The sequence below is a fragment of the Daphnia pulicaria genome, chromosome 7 (assembly GCF_021234035.1).
Source record: "Daphnia pulicaria isolate SC F1-1A chromosome 7, SC_F0-13Bv2, whole genome shotgun sequence".
In the NCBI taxonomy this organism is placed as follows: Eukaryota; Metazoa; Arthropoda; class Branchiopoda; order Diplostraca; family Daphniidae; genus Daphnia; species Daphnia pulicaria.
The window spans coordinates 1,202,979-1,227,410 of record NC_060919.1 but is presented as its reverse complement, the minus strand read 5'-3'; the positions used below and the strand labels follow the sequence as shown (position 1 = coordinate 1,227,410).

The window sequence follows — 24,432 nt, the reverse complement described above, 5'->3', positions numbered from 1 at the left end:
AAGATAATTTGTCTGATTTTTTTATATGTAAATTTTAAAAAAAAATACATTGGGGGCTGGGTAGGTGCGTCTTCGATGGTCAGGACATCTTGAGATCCGAGTTCGACTCCCCAGGCGGATAAAATTAATTTCGCCGACAGTCGGCAGATGGCGAACCTCTTGCATTGTATTAGCCCGTACCTAGGACGATTAGCAAACCAGAAGGAACTTGGCCATGTATCCTGGACATGGGGACAGTCATATGTGGAGAACCGATAAAATTAACATTATTTAGTTTGACTCTAGTATCATCTTAGTATGACTTGTAGTATGATTGTCTTGCCCTAATCACTTCGGTAAAAAAAATGGAGCATGGGCTTGGCCACCGGGGGCAGTTCCCGCGCCAATCGAAGGATTATTCATATTTTACAATTTTGCGGGAATCAAAATTTTCAAATAATGAAATGCCGCCGGCAATATATTAACGAAAACCGACGAAAACGAAAATCTATTTCGAGTGATTTATTTTATTTTGTTACCCTGCAATGATAATCGATGACGAATCCCACTGTAGTGTAACAAAAGCAATTGTTCAAGACCCCCACTATTTCGACTGGGCTCAGCATGGAGAGAGAAGGGGTTGGCCCTTTTAGCCTCCCACCGATGCTGCTCTGCTGTATAACAAGTGTCTCATCATCAACATCCAGGTCCTCCTTGTGGCACATAGTCCTCCACATGTTGACCGCCTCGTCCAGTCTGGAATTGCCGCCAGTATAGTCCAGTTCCAGTCGTCGCGAAAAATAATTTTCAATTAAACCGACAGAGATTCATCTGTTCCAGCTGTAGCCGTTCGGCATGGCGGCCGGCAATAACCACCAACAGCAGCATCGGATTCATTCCGGGTCCGGTATCACCGGACCTCGTCCAGCAGCTCAAGTGGAGACCATCGTCAGCCACCTGGGCCGCTCTAAGCACTGCCACATTTGCATTTACTGCGGCAAAATCTATTCCCGCAAGTACGGCCTCACGATCCACATCCGGCCTCACGATCCACATCCGGACACACACAGGCCATGCACAAGCCGCTCAAGTGCCCAGTATGTTCCAGGTCGTTCGGAAACCCAATCTCAACAAATACATCCGGCTGCACGCCGAACACCACGACCAGGTGGGGATAACGGAAGACAAAACAATGTCCTACAAGCGAGTTGAATTATTATTTTTCGCGCAAGATTTTTTTGGCTAAAATTGTTGGATGTCCATCAGGTGCGAATTATGCGGAAAGGTGCTGGTCCAAAGACGTGATTTAGATCGTAACATTCAGTCGAAACATTCGTCCGGGGACTCGTCAAGCGTTCGTCATCAGCATCAGCCGAATTCGGCATATTCGATCGACTGTCCGTGTCCGTATCCGTCCCCGTCGGTCCCGTTGAGTTCGACCCACAGCAGCGTCAGCAACAATAACGGTGGCCGGGAAGATGTCGTAGATGAAGACCAGTTATATGTAGTTAACATCTGTTACACAAAAATTTTTCATTGCGTGTTTAAAAACTTTGCTTTGTATAAAAATTTATCAATAAAAAAATGCAAAATCAAAATACTCGAAAATATTCGAATGGTTTCCGAGATCCTTAATATTAATATGGCTGGAAGCCTGTGGAAGCTTAAAATTATAAAATACGATATGCAAATTACCGGAATTATCGAATTATTCCTGATATTCTTGATTAAAGAAATTCGCAAATTCCACAGAAAATTGTGTTTATGGATTTTGGAAGAATTAAAATTTAGTATTGGGACATTTGGCAACGCCTAATTTTCTATTTTCAGAAAGCATCAAACTGTCAAACTGGCATGGTTGGTTGGTTGGTGAGAATTTAGGTGCGTCTGCCTTGGCATCTAGGATCCAGGGGAGCCAGATTTAAGGCTGACATCTGGTCTTCCGAATAAATTATTGGAGGACCCTCATGCACCGGCGAGGATGAATACTGTGTTTCGGAGCTTTTGGATTTGATTTTAGATGGAGATGAAGAGGGGGGGGGAGGAGATGAGGTAGGTTTGAGAATTATGCGATAAGTCGGAGGCCCGTTTTGCTTAGGTATGATGACAGGAGATTGTTGAGTTTAAATTGAGTTTTTGGGCTGATTGAGGGGTCGAGGCCCAGGAGCGTTTGGGGGTTCAAGGGGAGACGATTTGAGTTGAGGAAACGGATGAGATTAAGGCGATGAGCGTGATGGGTAGGACAATCAATTAAGACGTGTTTTGTAGATTCGATGGCTGGGCAACCAAATCGGCAGCTCGGGTCAGCATCTTGGTCGATGCGGTGAGCGAAAGCGTTTAGATGGTTGTGGTCGTTTCTCAAGCGGTGAAGGCAAGTTGATGTTGCTCTGTCTTTGGAGTGGTGCCATGGGATGAAGCCAGGCTTGGTTCTCATTTGAACGCAGGGCTTTTTGCATTTGTGAAGGTGAGCTAGAAGCGATTGTTCCCAAGAATGTTTCAATGACGAGATGAGTTCCCCTGTTGATAGGGAATTTTCGATTAGGCTTCTGGAGGAGGGGTCGCTGTCGTCGGAGGCGAGTTTATCCGCTATTTCGTTACCGGTAATACCGGAGTGACTGGGAATCCAGTAAATAATTGTTTTGGTGCCACTAGAGAGGAGACAATTGAGGAGATTTTTGATCTCCGAGATGCAACTATGAATTGGGGATATGGGGGCCGAGAGGGCCTTGATGGCGGAGCTGGAATCTGAGAAAATGTGGATGCAAGGGGGAAGTTGGTCTAGAGCGTAGATTGATTCGAGTGCTTTTAGAATTCCGTAGAGTTCGGCGGTAAATATACCGGAACCTTGGGAGAGGAGCCAGGATTTAGAGCAGTTAAGAGCGGGAATGAAGATGGCGCATGTAGAGCGAGGAGGGCTTGGTTTGACAGAGCCGTCGGTGAAGATGATGATGTCGGGCGGGGGTATATTTTCCACGAGGGAGTTGAAGATGATAGAGGTGAGCTGTGGATTAATTGAGGCGGCTGATTTTTTGAGAGGGAACCATTTAGATTCAAAGAGAGGGGGAGACCATGGGGGAGGGGGAATGGAAGACGGGTAGGTGATGTCAGAGGAGAGGCTAAACAGGTTGTGATTCTTTAATTTAAGATTGGAGCAGATTGAGAGCAGACATGGGGAGCATCTCGTTGGCCATTGGTCGGAGGATGAGAACAAAGCTTTTATTGAGTTGAACGTTAAGTTTCTGGGGTTTGAGCTGAGGTTAATCACATATTTGGAGGCGAGCCAATCTCTTCTGTAGGCGACGGGCTCAGTATTTGATTCGGCGTAAATGACTTCCGTAGGAGAAGAGGGTTTTGAACCGAGGATGATGCGGAGAATAGATCTAGCGGCGACGTCGATTTTGTTGAGATGGGACTTGCTGGCTGAGCCGTATACAATTAAGCCGTAGTCAATGCGGCTACGCACTAGGCTTTTGAATAACGATGACAAGGAACGGAGAGAGGGGGCATAGGAGGCTTTACAGATGATCGAGAAGGCGTTTTTAATTTTAATGCATTTGTTTACTACTTGGGCTATGTGGTCTTTCCATAGGAGCTTTGAGTCGAGAGTAAGGCCAAGAAATTTCACTTTTGATACATTTGGGATGCGGCGGCCGTTGATGAATAAAAGCGGGTCGTCCCCGGGTTTATATGAACGGGTGAAGGATACGGCGGACGATTTGGCTGCTGAGAATTTAAGTTTCCATTTTTTCCCCCATTTTGCGACTTTATCTAGGTAGGGTTGGAGAGTAACTTCGGCATCAATGGGGCGTTTAACTTTTGAGTAGATGGTGACATCGTCGGCGAAGAGTAGGAGCTGGGAGTTAATAGAGGGGAGAGGGAAATCAAAAAGCATGATATTGAACAGTAGAGGACTGATAACGGCGCCTTGGGGAACGCCATTTTTTAAGAGTTTGAATGCTGAAGAGTGACTACCAAGGCGGATACAAATGGAGCGATTTTGGAGAAAATTGGATAGCCAAGCGAGACAAGAGCCGTGAATGCCGATTTTCGACAGTTTATAGAGGAGGCCGGTAATCCATACCGAATCGTATGCTTTTTCAATGTCGAGAAAAACAGCCACCGTAGACTGTTTTTCTTTGAAGCTCCTTTTTATGTCGAGGTCTAGCTGGACAAGGTGGTCAGTAGTACAACGCCGTTTTCTAAAGCCGGCCTGGTTTGGACAGATCAAATTTTTGCTTTCAACATACCAGGAGATGCGGTTTGTGATAATACGTTCGAAAAGTTTGCATAAGCAGGAGGTGAGGCTAATTGGGCGATAGGAGCTGACTACATCTGATGGTTTGTTTGGTTTGGGAAGGGGAATTACAATTGCCTTCTTCCAGTCTTCTGGGACGAAAGAGAGCTGATAAAGGGAGTTGAACAAGAGGAGTAAGCTGCGTTTATTGTTGTTTGATAAGTTGGCTAGCATTTCATTATGTATGTTGTCTGGGCCGGTGGATCTACTTTTGATTTTAACTAGAGCGGATTCTAATTCATAGGGTGTGAAGAGAAGATTAAGTTGATTAGGAGAGTTATCAGCTATACGAGAATTGATGATAGGAGAGAGGGTGGCTTCATCGATTGAGTGGTCGGATAGGGAGTCAGGAGGGTTGCTGAAAAAATCGAGGAAGGATTCTGCAATATCTATTGGAGAAGTAAGAGAGACGCCGTTTGGTTTCTTAATTACAGGAGCTATGGGTATACAGTTATTTCCTTGGCCGCTCATGGCTCTCATAAAGGGCCATACATGGTTGTTGTTGGATTGGGGGTTGAGGTTATTGATGAAGGTTGACCAGGCAGCTTTTTTGGCTGAGATTATAAGTCGTTTCTTGATTGCTTCAGCTTTCTTCCAAGCTAATCTCTTCTCGGATGAGAGTGGGGATTTACGCCAGGCCTTTTCGGCTCTTTTAGCTGATGCAACGGCGGCTTGACATTCGTTTGACCACCATGGGCGACGGGGTTCCCTAAGAGACTCTGGGGAGGATTTTGTCATAGAGAAATTCAAGTGGCTGGCTGATAGAATGGAGTTTTTGAAAGAGTCGTACATTTGTTTGGGGTCAGATAGAACGTGAAAGGAGGATGAAGTAAGACAGCTCTCGAGATCGGCGTTCCACTTGGGCCATTTATCTTTTAAGAAAATCCATGATGGGGGTTTGGAGGATAGGCGGATGGGGTCCGCGTTCAGTGTAGTAAAGATTGGTAGATGATCGCTCCCGCAGAAGGGGCCAAGGCTGATGTTAGAATTCAAGACGAATTGAGATGACGTGATGAAGAGGTCGATAGTGGAGGGTTTACCAGAGCTAGGGTCGATTCGGGTGCCTAAGTCGAGGGGGGTAATGAGAGAAGCGTTGGGGTGATCGATGATGGCTTTACTGATTGAGTGACCAGCTGTGTTGACAGTGGGAGAGGATTCCCAAAGTTGATGGTGGGCGTTAAGGTCGCCGGCCAGGATAAAGTGGTTTGGTCTTGAAATGAGAAGGTTAATTTCTTCTTGGGAGCAGTTACCTTTGGGGCAATAAACTGAAAAACATTCGATTTCTCCTGATTGAGTGAAAACGCTCGCGCTGATGATTTCAAGGGAGCTTTGAATAGGGGGGTTGGCAACTGAATATTGAAGAGATTTCTTTATAAGGAGGGCTACGCCACCTCCTCGTCGCATATGGCGATCCTTCTTAATGGTATGATAATTTTTAAATTTAACGCAAAAATGGTGGGACCAGTGAGTTTCACTCAAAAAGACGAGGTCGGGATTAAATTGATTAAGGAGGATACGGAACTCCTCGAGCTTGGATTTAGTTAAACCACGGGCGTTCCATTGAAGGCAAGAAAGGTTCTTAATCATTAGACATGTTATTGGAGAGAGCGAGGTGGTTTTCTGAAGAATAGTCATTGACACTGCTTAGGGAGGGATTGGTCATAGGCACAATTGGTCTATGGTTAGAAGAGGGGGTGGGGAGAGCAGGGTTGGGGTTGACGACTTTGCCCGTAATGAAGGAAGGAGAATGGCTAGATGTCAGTGGAGAGATGGCAGCGGTGAGTTGTTGCAATAAGAATTCGATAGAGTCGAATCGAGAGTCTTGTTTTATGGCGAAATTGTCGAAGCGCTGGTCAAAATTATCTACTTTCTTTTTGGTGTTGTCGAGGTCCTTAGTTAAGGCGGCAATGGATGCGTTTAGGCCGGGGAGAGTGATCTCTCTCATCTGTTTGATTTCGTCTTGAAGAGAGGAAATTTGGGAGCTCAAAGGATCGGGGGTGTTGAAGTTCGAATTACTTGGGTCTGAGTGAGGCAAGCTACGTTTGGCTCTGAGGGTGACTTGGCTGTATAGGCTCCTGTGTTTAGAACGCGCTTCCTGAACAGAGATCCCGTTTAATGTGGCGAATTTTAGGATGGCTTTGAGCTCAAGGAATTCGGGACAGTCTGCACTGTCGGACTCATGGGAAGGACTACTGCAATTGACGCATTTGGTGGTACAGAGAAAATCTGGTGCATGATGGGACCCACATTTTTTGCATTTATCAAGACTCGAGCTGCATCTAGAGGAGGAGTGGCCGAGACGCCAGCATTTGTTACAACGGAATGGGTTAGGGATGGACAGGCGGACCTTGTACATGAGTGCGGCCATGTTGACTCTATCTGGGAGGGTGGACGAGAAAGAGAGGAGAACAGTAGTGGAGGGGATTTCAGGGTGGCCTTTCATGGGTAGCCTTTTAACAGCGATGACATTTTGGTTGGAGAGCGCAGCGAGGATGTCTTCTTCCTTGTCATCAACAGGGACATCAAAAATGACACCCTTACTCTTGGAGGCGGAAGAAGAAGGGAGGGAGCAAGTAAAGTTTCTGTCTGTCAGCTGGTAGGTGGAGAGGAGGGTTTTTTGTTGATCAATTGAGTTTGGGAAGACGCAAAGGTCGCCTCCAAACATAACATAAGAATGGGCTACTTCGCCAACGAGTTCTTTGAGGGCGAGATGGAAAGCGTCACGCTCCGCGGTTTTCATATTTTTGAAATTGGGGGAGTTACCGGAGATCGAAATAATGACTGGGGGGATAGGCGGAGTACTGGGAGGGGGCGAGCGGGAACCTAGAACTGGGAAATCAGATGCGGGCTTTACAAAAGGTCTTTTGTTTGGCGGGCTGGACCCGAAGGAGAAAACTTGATTCATTTCTGGGGGAGTGAGCTGGGGGGAAAGGGTTACGATGGACTTAGCTTTTGAGATAATAGAGGAGCGGAGATGAATTTGCGCGCCGGACTGCTGGAGATAGCACAAAGAAAACTCGGAGTGAGAATAAGGCACGTCTAGCTTCCACCGTGGTCGCCAAAAGAAAAATCTTCGTCTCCTTTCGTGACGAGACGTAGGAACCGTCAAACTGGCATGAAACTGCTCAAACACAAACAGTGTTTTTTTTTTGGTAACAGTGATATTTATGTGTTTTCTTCTAATTCAAAATAAAATGACTGAAAAACGGAATACTCGAATTCTTGACTGAGGAAAAAGATGATATTCAGCACAGCAATCAGCATTTCGAAAAATATGAAATAAGATGTTTTCGATTCTATAAATACTTTCTATTTTATTTAAAAATTTAAAGGTTATGTCTTATGGCTACGAAGGTACGCCAACGCTTAAGCCTATGGCGGTCGAGACTTGGCCTACCACCAAATGTCAGAATTTGGTGACCGAATTGAATCATCAATATGTGAGACATAGCCATTGTTAATTTATGGTACTTCCATCTAATTCTTCTGTTTGCCAAGGATGACTAAAATTTATTGACATCATGAACTAACAGGAAATAACCTTGCTGGAATGGATTTGGAGGAACTGATTGAATTAGTTTTCAATAACAATGATGTATCAATCAATGGAATAGTAAGCCACTAAAAGTGATTGAATTATGCACTAATTTAAAGATATTATCTGTATTTTCAGAAACTTTCACTTGATGAAGCTGTAGGCTTAGCGGCTTAGCTGCAGCAACTAATAAGGGAAGTAGGAAACTGGGAATCTGAATGCTGTGGTACAACTAACTGTTTATAATATTAGTTCTTGAATCTAAAATTCGGCTCCACTCTCTTGTCTAATAGAGTTTACCAGTTACCTCCCACAAACTTCCATCGGCTGAAACTATTGTGAAACCACAGCTGAAGTTCAACGACAGAATAAGTAATTATCTTGGGATATTCGTTCTCAAAATAAAAAATTTACCTCATTCCTTGAAACCATTGGCAATATTATTTCTGGAGTTGGACGAATTGGGAGACGACAATGAGTTGGACCACCCTTACAAATTTGAGTTTCATGAATCTTTACACCAGATCCAAAGTTCTTGACTGCACTTGATTTATTGCCTTCATTTCCAAATCTAGAAACCCCTTTATTGATGAGAGACACTGAATAAGATGGTTTTGGTATCTCTTATGACGAAGAATATCCTACAAATGCATATTTATTTTCGTTCGTGAACTAGAAACTAGATACCAATTGTTACAAAATTCAGCAGATATTATCTTTACTTCCGTTTCACATCGAATTCGGTCAAAAACCGGAATTCCCTATAAAAAATAATTACTATTAATTACTTCTAGATATGTAACTAAAAACAAAAATTGATAGTTAATTTAAAAAAAAACGTTATAGAGGGGAACAGGTAGGTACGTCGGATGAGGTGTCGCTTAGTGATCAGCGACCACCAGGACCCGAGTTCGATCCCCCAGCCTGATAAAATTACCTACCGCAATTACCGGCAGATGGCGACACTCCAAATATTGAAGTATTCTAATGAGTATTTGTATGCTTCATTGTATCAATGTGTGTTGTTACGCGATATTGTGGCATGAATAGAGAAAAAATAGATTAGCAAACACATTATGTTATGGCCATGCTTCATGCACATGGGGATATGTATATACGGACTACTGTGTTATAATGAGCACATCAGTAGAGTCGTAATCATGTCTTGCGCTAATCGAGGAACTAACTTCCCGCCTCGGTCTACGGACTACAAAGGGAGTTCACATTTTTTTTTCGTTTTTTTTCCCACCCAATCGGGCAGTTTCCGTTAACGTCTTTTGTTCGTGTCTGAATAATGATTGACGTTCTCTTTCACGGGAAATAATGTAATTTACTGCCCGATTGGGCAGAAAAAAACGAAAAAAAAATGTGAACTCCCTTTTTGATCCGTAGACTGAGAGGCGGGAAGTTAGTTCCTCGATTAGCGGTGGTTATAACAGCACATCAGAGAGTCGTAATCATGTCTTGCGCTAATCACCCCGCCTCTCGGTCTACGGACCAAAAAGGGAGTTCAGTTTACATTTTTTTCCCCCACCCAATCGGGCAGTTTCCGTTTCCGCGTTATCATTGAGCGACCTCCCACTACAACTTATTCATTAAAAATATTAAAAATTGATTTTTTTTTTTTTTTTTTTAGATTATCAATCTTCCCTGGGCTGTTTATCAAATATCTAGAAATAATTAATAGCAACTTTTTTTAATAGGGAATTCCGGTTTTCGCTCGAATTCGATGTAAAACGGAAGTGTAAAGATAATACCTGCTGCATTGTGAAACAATTGATAACAAATTCAAAAACGAAAATAAATATGCACAGCATGTAGATGTCTGTCTGACATAGGTGACTGTTCCCGCCAGCACATCTTCAAATGGATAATTCAGAAATTGAAGTCTGTCGAAAACCTAAATCTGAGTTAAGTGTCTCGTCAAGGTGTTCCGGAGGGAAAAGTGACACTTCGTCATAAGAGATATTAAAAGCCCTCCTCCCTATAGTTTTCACTCGTTATATTTGTTATCTATTTCTCCACTTAATATATATTTAAGAGATAGATAGACACATTAGACCGATAAGAACATCCCCCTCCAAAAACACAATAACAGAACTGATAACGAAACGCAGTTGCATTTTAGTTTTTAAAAAGGTGGGCAACGGAGTGAAGAATTTCAAAATGCTAATAGAGTGGAAGGAAGTAAACTAAGAACCAAAAATGACAAGTCGGAAAAAACAGATTATACCGTTTATTGAAGTGTCACTTCGAGCGCCGGCGGATGTGAGCGTTTCGTCATCACGACGCTAATCGCAGCGGTGACTCGGGACAAAAGTCTGACGTATAACTAAAAAAGGTATATCGTAGGCGTCCGTCTTGTATATTTTGTGATGACTGCAGTAACTTGGGGATATTGAAGAAGAAGTCGTGCCCTATACGAGTGACATAGTTTCAACGCTCCGGCACACGGGAAAATGAATTGCCGGTTCAATCTCTTCATCGCCTTAGTGTTGGCCCTGTACTTGACCACCGCCAATTCCACCAGTATCTCTATAGCTAATAACGCTTATTCAAATATAGTAGTGGCTATTTCTCCCGACGTGCCCAACACCTGGTCCGAAACCATCCTGAAAAACATTCAAGTAAAATTATCGAATTATCGATTATTTATTCGTTCATCTGAAATTTAAATTTTTATTCATCATTTTCTTGGATGCAGTTGATGATAAGGAGAGCATCGAGTGTCCTGTACCGAGCTACCGAAAAGCGAGCTTACTTCAAAGATGTTCGCATCCTTGTTCCGGAATCTTGGAGCAACATCCGCGCCAATCTCAGCACATGGGAAACATATTCGGTCAGTAATGGCTTGTTTTTATTTTGAATCGAATTTCATTTAATATTTTTCATTTTTAATATTCACTTCTCAGGAGGCTGACGTACGAGTGGCACCACCCAGATCGACTTATGGCAACACGCCCTATACCGTCCAATCGGGCGGATGTGGCCAACCGGGCGAGTACATCCATCTGACACCGGACTACCTCCGCACGGCGACAGATCCCAATACAACGGCAACTTACGGGCAGCCTGGTAACATAATATTATCTATGTGACGTTATTATTTGCATTTTAAAAATTTATTATTTATTTTTAATAAATCAATTATTACGTCATACAGAAAAGGTATTTGTTCACGAGTGGTCTCACCTGCGCTATGGCGTTTTCGACGAGTACGGTTACCAGGGCGACAAGAAATATCCGCTATTCTACAAGGAGCCGAACGATCAAGAAATCCAGGTCAATCTGTGCTCCGACACTCCTCCCATCTTCACTACAAAGTATGTGTTGCTTGAATTATGCAATTTAAAAAAAATAGTTCAATAGTTAATTCAAATTTTTAGGGACATCATTACTCAAGGCCCGTGCAAAATCGATCCGGCCACTGGTGTCTACGACAATAATTGCGCTTACCAACTCTCGCCGGCATTCTTACCGGATTCGTCGCTCATGTCCGTTCACTCTCTCGATTCGGTATTGATGAACAACCCGCTTTTTATTTGATGATTGCATTTGAATTTAATCATTTATTTTGTTCCAATTTAGGTGGTGGATTTCTGCAAAGAAGACCAGGCATTGGGCCACGTCTTCGACGCACCCAACAAACACAACGCCATGTGTGGAGGGGCCAGCACCTGGACGGTTATCACTTTGCATCCTGATTTCGCCATGAACAAGTTTGTTATCAACCAGCACTTATTTCATTATTATTTCAAAAATTCACTTTGAATTATTTTATTTTGATTTCAGTAATCCGCCAAACGATGTGGTCTTTATCGAACCCAATTTCCAGATCGTCCGGTCAAGCGGCTCACGGTTCGTGCTCGTCTCAGACACCTCGGGCAGCATGAACGATTACGTAAATAGTAATTTAGACTCTTAAATAATATGTCCACGGTGTTCATGAAAGATTTTGATTATGTAGAACCGGATCGTCAGATTGTACGAGTCTTCCCGCCGATGGATCAAGTACGACATTTCAGACGGCAGTAAACTTGGCATGGTCCAATTCGCGTAATTAATAATTTTGTGAATTATCAATTTGTCCTTATTTATTTTATTATTAATTTCAATAGATCAAATGCTAGAATCCTTAGCCCGATCGTAGAGATAAACGGTGACGCAAGTCGTGAAGCTCTCATAGCTCGTTTACCCGTTACAGCGGTTGGCGGAACTTGCATTGGGTGTGGCCTGCAAAAAGCATTGGATGTAAGTATTATTACATATGGTTTTTACGCGCCAAAATTCAAATTTGATCGATTCATTTGAACGAAAGCTGCTGAGACCTGGTGGACCAGGTGGGGTTATTCTACTTCTAACCGACGGAGAAGAAACAGACAGGCCGTTCATCAACGATGTCATTTCCGACGTGATCAAATCGGGTGCTCGAGTCGTTTCCATCGCATTCGGGTATATTTTTCTGATTTAATTCAGTAAATTAATTCTAAAATCATTATGGCGTCTTTTATAGGAGGAAAGCTGAAGACAAAATTGAAGATTTAGCCACGAAAACGAACGGTAAAAGTTACTTCATCGACGACAACGATTCCAGTCAAGGTCTTAACGACGCTTTCATCGGCTCACTCACTTACCAGCCGGCCGTCTCTGCCGATCAGATTGTTGTTCTGGTAAATTATTCCGTTTGAGCGCAAATTTCCAGTCGATTGAATTTAGCAAAATTTCATTTCAGCTGTTTCAACGGCAGTACCAGAACGTGACTGAGACGATCAATGAAAATTTCTCGGTCGACTCGACAGTCGGTCGCAATTTCATTTTCCGCATTGATTACACGCAAAAGAATTACCTGAGATCGTTCAGCTTGAAATCGCCCAGCGGAACCGTCTACACCCAGCTCGTCTACGACGACGTCGCCAAAGTGGCCATGTTCAAACTGGCCGAAGCTGAAGTAAATACGCTAAAAAGTTGTCACGCCCAAAAAGAAATCAAATTAATTCATAAATTTCAAGGTGGGAAAATGGTATTTTACTTTGACGGTGACCAGCTCCACCGTTGACGCTGCAGCCGTTCACGTCACTTCTCAGACGAGATCAACAACGACGGCCCCCATCACAACCGAATGTTACGTCCCTGATGGTAATTAAATAATAATTTAATTAATTTAACACCCAATAATAATTTTTGATTGCGTATTAATTGAATGTTTCCCGTCGCAGGAAATACGTCGAATAATACCGACACGAGTCGGGTGAGAATCTTGGCCAAAGTGATGCAAGGCGCCAATCCCGTCGTTCGTGCCAAAGTCAAGTAAATTATTCGCTTTCTATTTTCTTGGCCAGTTTTATAATTATAAAGGTAAATTATTCGGTCATTATAGGGCGCGTGTTGAAATGCCTTCCGGTCCGGCGGAAGTCATCGAACTGTTGGACAACGGAGCGTCGGCCGACACGACAGCCGACGACGGCATCTACTCACGTTACTTTGTGTCGGCCACGACTCAGGGGCGCTACACCGTCGAGTGCGAAATTTGGAGCGATGGATCGGCTTACGTCAACGTCGCATCCTTCACCAAATCGAATCCTCAAACGAGATCGGCAACATCCAGGATGACCGGCTCGTTCACCCGAATGGCCGACGGTGGCTCTTTTAAGGTTTAGACTTAATCCAATTGTTTCAAAAAACATTCCCAAAGTTTAGAAATATTAATTTGTAACGTTACAACAGATGGCGCAATCAGTTTCCAGCAGTGTCGACAATTATCCGCCCTCGAGAATCACCGATTTGTTCGTTGTAGACGTGCAAAATAATCCCGAAACGAACGTCACCATCCAATTTACAGCACCCGGAGAAGATTTAGATTTCGGAACAGGTATTTGGAATAATTCATTTTTAATCCATTCCGAATTTTATTCAAATTTATTTTGATTGCCGCTTAGCTTCGAGTTACGAAATTCGATACTCGCCGGTGTTCAACGACCTCCGCGCAGTTAATTTCGGTTCGAAAACCGACAATTCGACGCTGGTCCAGCAGGAGCACGTCCTGAACGGTTCCCTGCAGCCGCTGGAATCCGGTTCCATGCAAATCATCTCCTTCGTCATGAAAGTGGAGAGTTCCAGCTCGGCCAAGACTTACTACGTCGCCCTGAGAGCGCTGGATCGGAGCGGCCAGGCCGGAACGGCGTCCAACATCGTCTCCGCTCAATTATACCCATCCGGCGACGGCCCGGCGTCGAGCTTGTCGACCAAAGCCATTATCGCCATCGCCGTCGGATCTCTGCTCGGCTGCCTTCTCATTGCCGCCATTGCCTACCTTATCGCTCGGAAAAAATACCTGTCCTACGACGAAGCCAAAACCCGGCCTTAGTTTGTCATTTTTTTTTATTATTTTCTAAATATATATGAACTTTGTGTAATTTATGAAATTATCTTTTTGCAATAAAATTTTGATGGTATTTTTAAAAAATGAAATAAAATCCTTAGTTCTTGACCGAACAATATTTATTGAAACAATCTCTTGCACAGCTGATAATATATGAAACCAACCGGTTTAATCAACGCTTTAACAAATTAATGCTGACCTAATTTACCTAGGCGCGCGGCTTTCATGTCGAAATCATATAGATGCAACTATGTAGGGGCGATCCAATATAATTCTTACACAAATAAAAAGATTGTGGAGTTGGGGACGTAATATATCCAAACAGTCAAATGTAGAGAGAGAGCAGAAGATAATGGACGCGCCAACCAATTTCAGATTTCGATAAGCGCCTAGCTCGAGATTATACACGTTGCAGCGTTGACTGGCCATCGTCAAATAACTCTACATACATTTGTTTTTTTTACAGCGTGTTTCAACAACGCGAGATAACGTCAAACGCATAGAGTCAAACCGCAGTGTTTAGTTCTATACTCGCCCAGTCTGATAAAATGGTTCGATGGACGCTCACGCTTCGGTTTTGGGTCTCGCTGTTGATGATCAGTTCCGGACGATGGATTGGAATGGATGCGAGTCGAGTGACTATGACCCAATCCGGTTACAATAACTTGGTGGTGGCCATCAGTTCGAAAACGCCCGCGAGTCAATCGACAATTATCATCGACAACATTAAGGTATTTCATTCATTCATTAGGTAGTTTTGATTTAAAAAACAATTTCATTCAAAGACTTGCGTTAGAAAATGATATCGGAAGCTTCTCCGGTGCTCTACGTGGCGACCGAGAATCGAGCTTACTTCCAAAGTGTCCACATTTTAATTCCAGCCGAATGGGACCACGACAAGGCTAGTCCCAGCACTTGGGAAACGTTCAACGTCCGTAAAACAAAATTACCCCATTTCCGTCATTTCCACCCTAACGTTGATTTGTTTTTTCTTGTTTTGTTACACATTGTCACTGATGGAAATCTAGACGGCTGACGTCATCGTGGACACACCCAATCCCATGCGCAAAGATCTGCCCTACACGGAACACAACGGCAAATGCGGCGAAACTGGTCAGAGAATTCACTTCACTCCGGACTACGTGGCCACTCTCTCGGAAGGCAAGAACAATATTCAATACGGAGACCCAGGTAAATAATACATATACGTTTTGACTGAATTTGAATTTTAAATATGTATCTGTTGCTGGTGTTCCTTGTTAAAAAGGCAAAGTCTTCGTTCACGAATGGGCCCATTATCGCTACGGCATTTTCGACGAGTATGGAATGGCTGGCGGAAAGTATCCGCTCTTCTACCGCCAATCGGGCTCTTCCTTAATCGAGCCCAACATCTGCGCTAATTACCCGACCATGTTCAGCGAGTATGACATTAGAACCAACACTGCACCCTGTCAGCCCGATCCGGCCACAAACCTTTACGACGACAATTGTCGATTTAAGTTGGACCGAGATTTTTTGCCGGAAACTTCGCTGGCTTCCTATCACCAAATTAAATCAGTGAGTATTATATTGATATTTTATGTATTTTATAGACCTATCAATGAATGAGAAATTGAGTTAGTAAAGTGATGATTCATATTGCTGATTCGTGACAATTTTTAGGTGGTTCATTTTTGCAAGGACGACCAAGCGCATCCGCACAGGATGGGCACTCAAAACGAGCACAATGACAAGTGCAACGGGGAGAGCACCTGGACGGTCATCATGCGGAGCCCCGACTTTGCGGATGTAAAGTAAAAACTTGATTACTTAAACTTACAGCACGCAAGAAATAATCGCAGCAAAATGAGACGTGATTAATGGAATTACAATCGACATTGTCCAACTCAATTTTTCGTAAGAGTAGAAAGGATAAAAATACTCCACTCAATCCACTGCTGCCGACGGTATTCCGGATCGTCAAAGGGACCGTTTCGCGTTTCGTTGTCGTCATGGACGTTTCCGGCAGCATGAAAGAATACGTTAGTGGCCAGAACACAAATAATAAAATAAATTATTGTTTGAATTTCGATGGAATTTGTGCCATAATATTTGACAAAACTAGCTAACATAATCGAATATACGTTTAGAACCGGATTGGAAAATTGGACGAGTCCGTCCGCGCCTGGATCAAAACTGATTTCCCAAGCGGAAATCAATTGGGAATGGTCCAGTTCAGGTTTGTTTTAAAAATTGAAAACAGGTTACATTTTATTTCGTGAAAATTATAATCAATTGTTTGTTTGTTAATTTTTTTTTTAAAGTTCGAATGCTGAAATTTTAAGTGACCTGCGAATGATTGCAGACGAGAATTCACTTCCTGGAAGAATTGCTATGAACCATTTTTCTAAACTTATTTCTTCGTGAATTGCTTTATGAATTTATTGATTCTATTGATACGAAAGGCTGTATTAGACATCGATTTACTTATTCTGTAATAAAGAAATGGTTTTAACAAGTGAAATAATAATTATTGCAACTTCAAAGTCATAAAAGTGTTGTTTCCCAGTTCCTGGAAGAATTGCTATGAATCATTTTTCTAAAACTATTTCTTCGTGAATTTCTTTATGAATTTATTGATTCTATTGATACGAAATTGTGTATTATACATCGATTTAATTATTCTGTAATACAGAAATGGTTTTAACAAGTGAAATAATCATTATAGCAACTTCAAACTCATAAAAGTAATGTTTCCCAGTTCCTGGAAGAATTGCTATGAACCAATTTTCTAAAACTATTTCTTCGTGAATTGCTATATGAATTTATTGATTCTATTGATACGAAATGCTGTATTAGACATCGAAAAACTTATTCTGTAATAAAGAAAAGGTTTTAACAAGTGAAATAATCATTATAGCAACTTCAAACTCATAAAAGTGATGTTTCCCAGTTCCTGGAAGAATTGCTATGAACCATTTTTCTAAAACTATTTCTTTGTGAATTGCTTTATGAATTTATTGATTCCATAGATACGAAATTGTGTATTATAAATCGATTTACTTATTCTGTAATAAAGAAATGGTTTTAACAAGTGAAATAATCATTATAGCAACTTCAAACTCATAAAAGTGATGTTTCCCAGTTCCTGGAAGAATTGCTATGAACCATTTTTCTAAAACTATATTTCTTCATAAATTGCTTTATGAATTTATTGATTCCATTGATACGAAATTGTGTATTATACATCGATTTACTTATTCTGTAATAAAGAAATGGTTTTAACAAGTGAAATAATCATTATAGCAACTTCAAACTCATAAAAGTGATGTTTCCCAGTTCCTGGAAGAATTGCTATGAACCATTTTTGTAAAACAATTTCTTCATGAATTGCTTTATGAATTTATTGATTCTATTGATACGAAATTGTGTATTATACATCGATTTACTTATTCTGTAATAAAGAAATGGTTTTAACCAGTGAAATAATCATTATAGCAACTTCAAACTCATAAAAGTGTTGTTTCCCAGTTCCTGGAAGATTTTCTATGAACCATTTTTCTAAAACTATGTCTTCATGAATTAATTTAGGAATTTATTGATTCCATAGATAGGAAATGATGTTTAAGACATCGATTTACTTATTCTGTAGTAAAGAAATGGTTTAAACAAGTGAAATGATCATTATAGCAACTTCAAATTCATAAAAGTGTTGTTTCCCAGTTCCTGGAAGATTTTCTATGAACCATTTTTCTAAAACTATTTCTTCGTGAATTGCTTTATGAATTTATTGATTCTATTGATACGAAAGGCTGTATTATACATCGATTTACTTATTCTGTAATAAAGAAATGGTTTTAACAAGTGAAATAATCATTATAGCAACTTCAAATTCATAAAAGTTTCGTTTCCCAGTTCCTGGAAGAATTGCTATGAACCATTTTTCTAAAACTATTTCTTCGTGAATTGCTTTATGAATTTATTGATTCTATTGATACGAAAGGCTGTATTAGACATCGATTTACTTATTCTGTAGTAAAAAATTGGTTTTAGCAAGTGAAATGATCATTATAGCAACTTCAAATTCATAAAAGTTTTGTTTCCCAGTTCCTGCAAGTGAAATAATCATTATAGCAACTTCAAACTCATAAAAGTGATGTTTCCCAGTTCCTGGAAGAATTGCTATGAAACATTTTTCTAAAACTATTTCTTCGTGGATTGCTTTATGAATTTATTGATTCCATAAATACGAAATGGTGTATTATACATCGATTTACTTATTCTGTAATAAAGAAATGGTTTTAACCAGTGAAATAATCATTATAGCAACTTCAAACTCATAAATGTGATGTTTCCCAATTCCTGGAAGAATTGCTATGAAACATTTTTCTAAAACTATTTCTTCATGGATTGCTTTATGAATTTATTGATTCCATAGATACGAAATGGTGTATTAGACATCGATTTACTTATTCTGTAATAAAGAAATGGTTTTAACAAGTGAAATAATCATTATAGCAACTTCAAACTCATAAAAGTGTTGTTTCCCAGTTCCTGGAAGATTTTCTATGAACCATTTTTCTAAAACTATGTCTTCATGAATTGCTTCAGGAATTTATTGATTCCATAGATAGGAAATGATGTTTAAGACATCGATTTACTTATTCTGTAGTAAAGAAATGGTTTTAACAAGTGAAATGATCATTATAGCAACTTCAAATTCATAAAAGTGTTGTTTCCCAGTTCCTGGAAGAATTGCTATGAACCATTTTTGTAAAACTATTTCTTCATGAATTGCTTTATGAATTTATTGATTCTATTGATACGAAAGGCTGTATTAGACATCGATTTACTTATTCTGTAGTAAAGAAATGGTTTTAAAAAATGAAATGATCATTATAGCAACTTCAAATTCATAAAAGTTTTGTTTCCCAGTTCCTGGAAGAATTGCTATGAACCATTTTTCTAAAACTATTTCTTCGTGAATTGCTTTATGAATTTATTGATTCTATTGATACGAAATTGTGTATTATACATCGATTTACTTATTCTGTAATAAAGAAATGGTTTTAACAAGTGAAATAATCATTATAGCAACTTCAAACTCATAAAAGTTTCGTTTCCCAGTTCCTGGAAGAATTGCTATGAACCATTTTTCTAAAACTATTTCTTCGTGAATTGCTTTATGAATTTATTGATTCTATTGATACGAAATGCTGTATTAGACATCGATTTACTTATTCTGTAATAAAGAAAAGGTTTTAACAAGTGAAATAATCATTATAGCAACTTCAAACTCATAAAAGTGATGTTTCCCAGTTCCTGGAAGAATTGCTATGAAACATTTTTCTAAAACTATTTCTTCGTGGATTGCTTTATGAATTTATTGATTCCATAGATACGAAATGGTGTATTAGACATCGATTTACTTATTCTGTAATAAAGAAATGGTTTTAACAAGTGAAATAATCATTATAGCAACTTCAAATTCATAAAAGTTTTGTTTCCCAGTTCCTGGAAGAATTGCTATGAACCATTTTTCTAAACTTATTTCTTCGTGAATTGCTTTATGAATTTATTGATTCTATTGATACGAAAGGCTGTATTAGACATCGATTTACTTATTCTGTAATAAAGAAATGGTTTTAACAAGTGAAATAATAATTATTGCAACTTCAAAGTCATAAAAGTGTTGTTTCCCAGTTCCTGGAAGAATTGCTATGAATCATTTTTCTAAAACTATTTCTTCGTGAATTTCTTTATGAATTTATTGATTCTATTGATACGAAATTGTGTATTATACATCGATTTAATTATTCTGTAATACAGAAATGGTTTTAACAAGTGAAATAATCATTATAGCAACTTCAAACTCATAAAAGTAATGTTTCCCAGTTCCTGGAAGAATTGCTATGAACCAATTTTCTAAAACTATTTCTTCGTGAATTGCTATATGAATTTATTGATTCTATTGATACGAAATGCTGTATTAGACATCGAAAAACTTATTCTGTAATAAAGAAAAGGTTTTAACAAGTGAAATAATCATTATAGCAACTTCAAACTCATAAAAGTGATGTTTCCCAGTTCCTGGAAGAATTGCTATGAACCATTTTTCTAAAACTATTTCTTTGTGAATTGCTTTATGAATTTATTGATTCCATAGATACGAAATTGTGTATTATAAATCGATTTACTTATTCTGTAATAAAGAAATGGTTTTAACAAGTGAAATAATCATTATAGCAACTTCAAACTCATAAAAGTGATGTTTCCCAGTTCCTGGAAGAATTGCTATGAACCATTTTTCTAAAACTATATTTCTTCATAAATTGCTTTATGAATTTATTGATTCCATTGATACGAAATTGTGTATTATACATCGATTTACTTATTCTGTAATAAAGAAATGGTTTTAACAAGTGAAATAATCATTATAGCAACTTCAAACTCATAAAAGTGATGTTTCCCAGTTCCTGGAAGAATTGCTATGAACCATTTTTCTAAAACTATTTCTTCATGAATTGCTTTATGAATTTATTGATTCTATTGATACGAAATGGTGTATTAGACATCGATTCACTTATTCTGTAATAAAGGAATACCAAAAAAACGTACAAAACATCTAGCCTGAAATATTTCCAAATCGTGGTAGAGAACTTTCCTATCACATGAATTAATATTTTTCCTGTTGAATCAGTGTAGAATACTCGATTTTACAATAATTATAAGAAGAAACTCAGTACATGTGACAGGTTGCATTGGTGTTGAAGAAATACCAAAAAAAACGTACAAAACATCTAGCCTGAAATATTTCCAAATCGTGGTGGAGACCTTTTCTATCACATGTATTAGTATTTTTCCTGTTGAATCAGTGTAGAATACTCTATTTTACAATATAAAAGAAGAAACTCAGTACATGTTACAGATTGCATTGGTGTTGAAGAAATACCAAAAAAACGTACAAAACATCTAGCCTGAAATATTTCCAAATCATGGTGGAGACCTTTCCCATCACATTTATTAGTATTTTTCGTGTTGAATCAGTATAGAATACTCTATTTTACAATAATTATAAGAATTCTCCACCACGATTTGGAAATATTTTAGGCTAGATGTTTGGGACATTTTTTTTTAATTTCTTCAACACCAATGTAACCTGTCACATGTTCTGAGTTTCTTCTTATAATTATTGTAAAATAGAGTATTTTATACTGATTCAACACGAAAAATACTAAAACATGTGATAGGAAAGGTCTCCACCACGTTTTGGAAATATTTCAGGCTATATGTTCGCGACGTTTTTTTTTTGTATTTCTTCAACACCAATGCAACCTGTCACATGTTCTGAGTTTCTTCTTATAATTATTGTAAAATAGAGTATTCTATACTGATTCAACACGAAAAATACCAAAACATAAGATAGGAAAGGTCTCCACCACGTTTTGGAAATATTTCAGGCTAGATGTTTGGGACGTTTTTTTTTGTTTTTCTTCAACACCAATGCAACCTGTCACATGTTCTGAGTTTCTTCTTATAATTATTGTAAAATAGAGTATTCTATACTGATTCAACACGAAAAATACTAAAACATAAGATAGGAAAGGTCTCCACCACGTTTTGGAAATATTTCAGGCTAGATGTTTGGGACGTTTTTTTTGGTTTTTCTTCAACACCAATGCAACCTGTCACATGTTCTAAGTTTCTTCTTATAATTCTTGAAAAATAGAGTATTCTATACTGATTCAACACGAAAAATACTAAAACATAAGATAGGAAAGGTCTCCACCACGTTTTGGAAATATTTCAGGCTAGATGTTTGGGACGTTTTTTTTTTTGGTATTTCTTCAACACCAATGCAACCTGTCACATTTTCTGAGTTTCTCCTTATAATTATTGTGAAATAAAGTATTCTATACTGATTCAACACGAAAAATACTAAAACATGTGATAGGAAAGGTCTCCACCACGTTTTGGAAATATTTCAGGCTAGATGTTCGGGACGTTTTTTTTTTTTGGTATTTCTTCAACACCAATGCAACCTGTCACATGTTCTGAGTTTCTTCTTATAATTATTGTAAAATAAAGTATTCTATACTGATTAAACACGAAAAATACTAAAACATGTGATAGGAAAGTTCTCCACCACGTTTTGGAAACATTTCAGGCTAGATGTTCGGGACGTTTTTTTTTTGGTATTTCTTCAACACCAATGCAACCTGTCACATGTTTTGAGTTTCTTCTTATAATTATTGTAAAATAGAGTATTCTATACTGATTCAACACGAAAAATAATAAAACATAAGATAGGAAAGGTCTCCACCACGTTTTGGAAATATTTCAGGTTAGATGTTTGGGACGTTTTTTTTTTTGGTATTTCTTCAACACCAATGCAACCTGTCATATGTTCTGAGTTTCTTCTTATAATTCTTGAAAAATAGAGTATTCTATACTGATGCAACATGAAAAATACTAAAACATGTGATAGGTAAGGTCTCCACCACGTTTTGGAAATATTTCAGGCTAGATGTTTGGGACGTTTTTTTTTTGTATTTCTTCAACACCAATGCAACCTGTCACATGTTCTGAGTTTATTTTTATAATTATTGTAAAATAGAGTATTTTATACTGATTCAACACGAAAAATACTAAAACATGTGATAGGAAAGGTCTCCACCACGTTTTGGAAATATTTCAGGCTAGATGTTAGGGACGTTCTTCTCAGGCTCAGGCTCAGGCTCAGGCTCAGGACATTTTTCTAAAAATATTTCTCCATGAATTGCTTTAAAAAAAATTGATACAATAGACTGGAAATGGTGTATTGGACATCGATTTACATAACCTGTAATAAAGAAATGGTTCTAACAAGTGAAACAAATATTTTAGCAACATCAGGCTCAGGCTCAGGCTCAGGACATTTTTCTAAAAATATTTCTTCATGAAATGCTTTATGAATAAATTGATTCAATAGACTGGAAATGGTGTATTGGACATCGATTTACATATCCTGTAATAAAGAAATGGTTCTAACAAGTGAAACAAATATTTTAGCAACATCAGGCTCAGGCTCAGGCTCAGGAGTCCTTTCCTATCACATGTATTAGTATTTTTCGTGTTGTATCAGTATAGAATACTCTATTTTACAATAATTATAAGAAGAAACTCAGCCCCATCTAGCAGACAATGTAAAGTAATTGGTACAACTTACCTCAAAAATAAATGGCCAACCTACCCCGTGAGTAAAATTTATCGAATTATTTTAATATAATGAAATGAAAACTAATTACCAGAAATGCAAATACACGAAAAAAGAGCTTAAGGCATAAGCTTTCTTAAAAAAACATAATAACATGAATATTTTTTTCATATTCTGTTAGAAAAAAGAAAAATAATTTGCAAGAAAAAGTTACTCGGCAGAAATGAAAAATGTTTTTGTATTAAAACTTTTAGGATGATGTGCAGACGGATAAAATTGTGGTGGAGGCAATCTACGAATAGAATGCACACTTTGGCTATTCTGAAAAACGTATAATTTCATATGGCTCAAAATAATAGCTAAACGAGCGTCTTTCCCCGTATGCCAACTAACCCCGGTTTCCCCTATATTTTCCTGCGCCACATAACTTCAGAAATAACTCCCCCTCCTCAAAATCAATTAATTGGTTTGGAAAACAGAATTAGCTCAACAAAAAAGACTATAACGGAAAAGGAGGGGATGCTAGTTAATTATCAACAGTGATTTTCGCTGACGTAATTTTCCCATAAGCGAAGTGTAAAACACGGACGCGTAAATCGAGTGGAGAAAAGGGAGGTAAGAGTACTTTTCCATGTGAATTTTTGTCATTCTGCAAGTCAGGTTAATAAAAATTGGTATGCATATTACAAAATGAGTAATAAATAAAGCTCATTTGTCAAAAGCTTAATTTTTTGTATTTTGAAAGTTGCCTTAATTTCATTACAAAAATAATTTGTTTTAATTAAAATTAATGTTACTAAGAACTAAATTTTGGGGGTAGGGTTTTGGGAGTATATTTAAAAAGTGAGTAGAAAAAAGCTCATGAAGAAATTTTTGCAATTTGTTTTTTTTTAACCATACATTTCTTCCTATTCTGACCAGACTACAAGTGAAATTGGTGGCAAAATATTTCACATTACATTATTGCGCTAAAAAAGTCTAGAGCCATGCTGCGTTGCCAGATAAATTGGCTAAATAAAACAGATCCCGAAGAGCCCTATAGGGTACAGGTGCAGTACAGTACAGCTGAG

The 24,432-nt window shown here is 38.9% G+C and overlaps 2 protein-coding genes and 1 pseudogene across 2 annotated transcripts; all 3 read left to right on the top strand.

Moving 5' to 3' along the window:
- The first annotated feature begins 537 nt into the window (after nucleotides 1-537).
- LOC124348451 lies at nucleotides 538-1,795 on the top strand (annotated as a pseudogene).
- An 8,110-nt stretch (nucleotides 1,796-9,905) lies between these two features.
- LOC124349443 (calcium-activated chloride channel regulator 4A-like) lies at nucleotides 9,906-14,275 on the top strand. Its single transcript, XM_046800052.1, has 17 exons — nucleotides 9,906-10,435; nucleotides 10,513-10,647; nucleotides 10,721-10,883; nucleotides 10,972-11,131; nucleotides 11,195-11,324; nucleotides 11,397-11,527; nucleotides 11,601-11,709; nucleotides 11,776-11,864; nucleotides 11,927-12,059; nucleotides 12,127-12,260; nucleotides 12,322-12,478; nucleotides 12,541-12,756; nucleotides 12,818-12,944; nucleotides 13,025-13,115; nucleotides 13,186-13,459; nucleotides 13,533-13,677; nucleotides 13,745-14,275. The coding sequence occupies exons 1-17, from the start codon at nucleotides 10,268-10,270 to the stop codon at nucleotides 14,170-14,172; spliced, it is 2,790 nt and encodes a 929-aa protein (XP_046656008.1). The 5' UTR covers nucleotides 9,906-10,267; the 3' UTR covers nucleotides 14,173-14,275.
- Nucleotides 14,276-14,735: 460 nt separating this feature from the next.
- On the top strand, nucleotides 14,736-23,664 carry LOC124348449 (calcium-activated chloride channel regulator family member 3-like). The gene is made up of 9 exons (XM_046798669.1): nucleotides 14,736-14,918; nucleotides 14,984-15,118; nucleotides 15,216-15,378; nucleotides 15,455-15,744; nucleotides 15,850-15,980; nucleotides 16,094-16,208; nucleotides 16,317-16,405; nucleotides 16,491-16,557; nucleotides 23,617-23,664. Exons 1-9 carry the CDS (start codon nucleotides 14,736-14,738, stop codon nucleotides 23,662-23,664), a joined length of 1,221 nt encoding a protein of 406 aa, XP_046654625.1.
- Nucleotides 23,665-24,432: the final 768 nt, after the last annotated feature.

Coding starts and splice junctions, on each gene's coding strand:
- LOC124348449 (XM_046798669.1), top strand. CDS start 14,736: ATGGTTCGATGGACGCTCACGCTTCGGTTTTGGGTCTCGCTGTTGATG. Junction 14,919..14,983: donor TTATCATCGACAACATTAAG/GTATTTCATTCA, acceptor GACTTGCGTTAG/AAAATGATATCGGAAGCTTC. Junction 15,981..16,093: donor CCCGACTTTGCGGATGTAAA/GTAAAAACTTGA, acceptor TCGTAAGAGTAG/AAAGGATAAAAATACTCCAC.
- LOC124349443 (XM_046800052.1), top strand. CDS start 10,268: ATGAATTGCCGGTTCAATCTCTTCATCGCCTTAGTGTTGGCCCTGTAC. Junction 10,436..10,512: donor CCATCCTGAAAAACATTCAA/GTAAAATTATCG, acceptor TCTTGGATGCAG/TTGATGATAAGGAGAGCATC. Junction 10,884..10,971: donor GGCAACTTACGGGCAGCCTG/GTAACATAATAT, acceptor TACGTCATACAG/AAAAGGTATTTGTTCACGAG.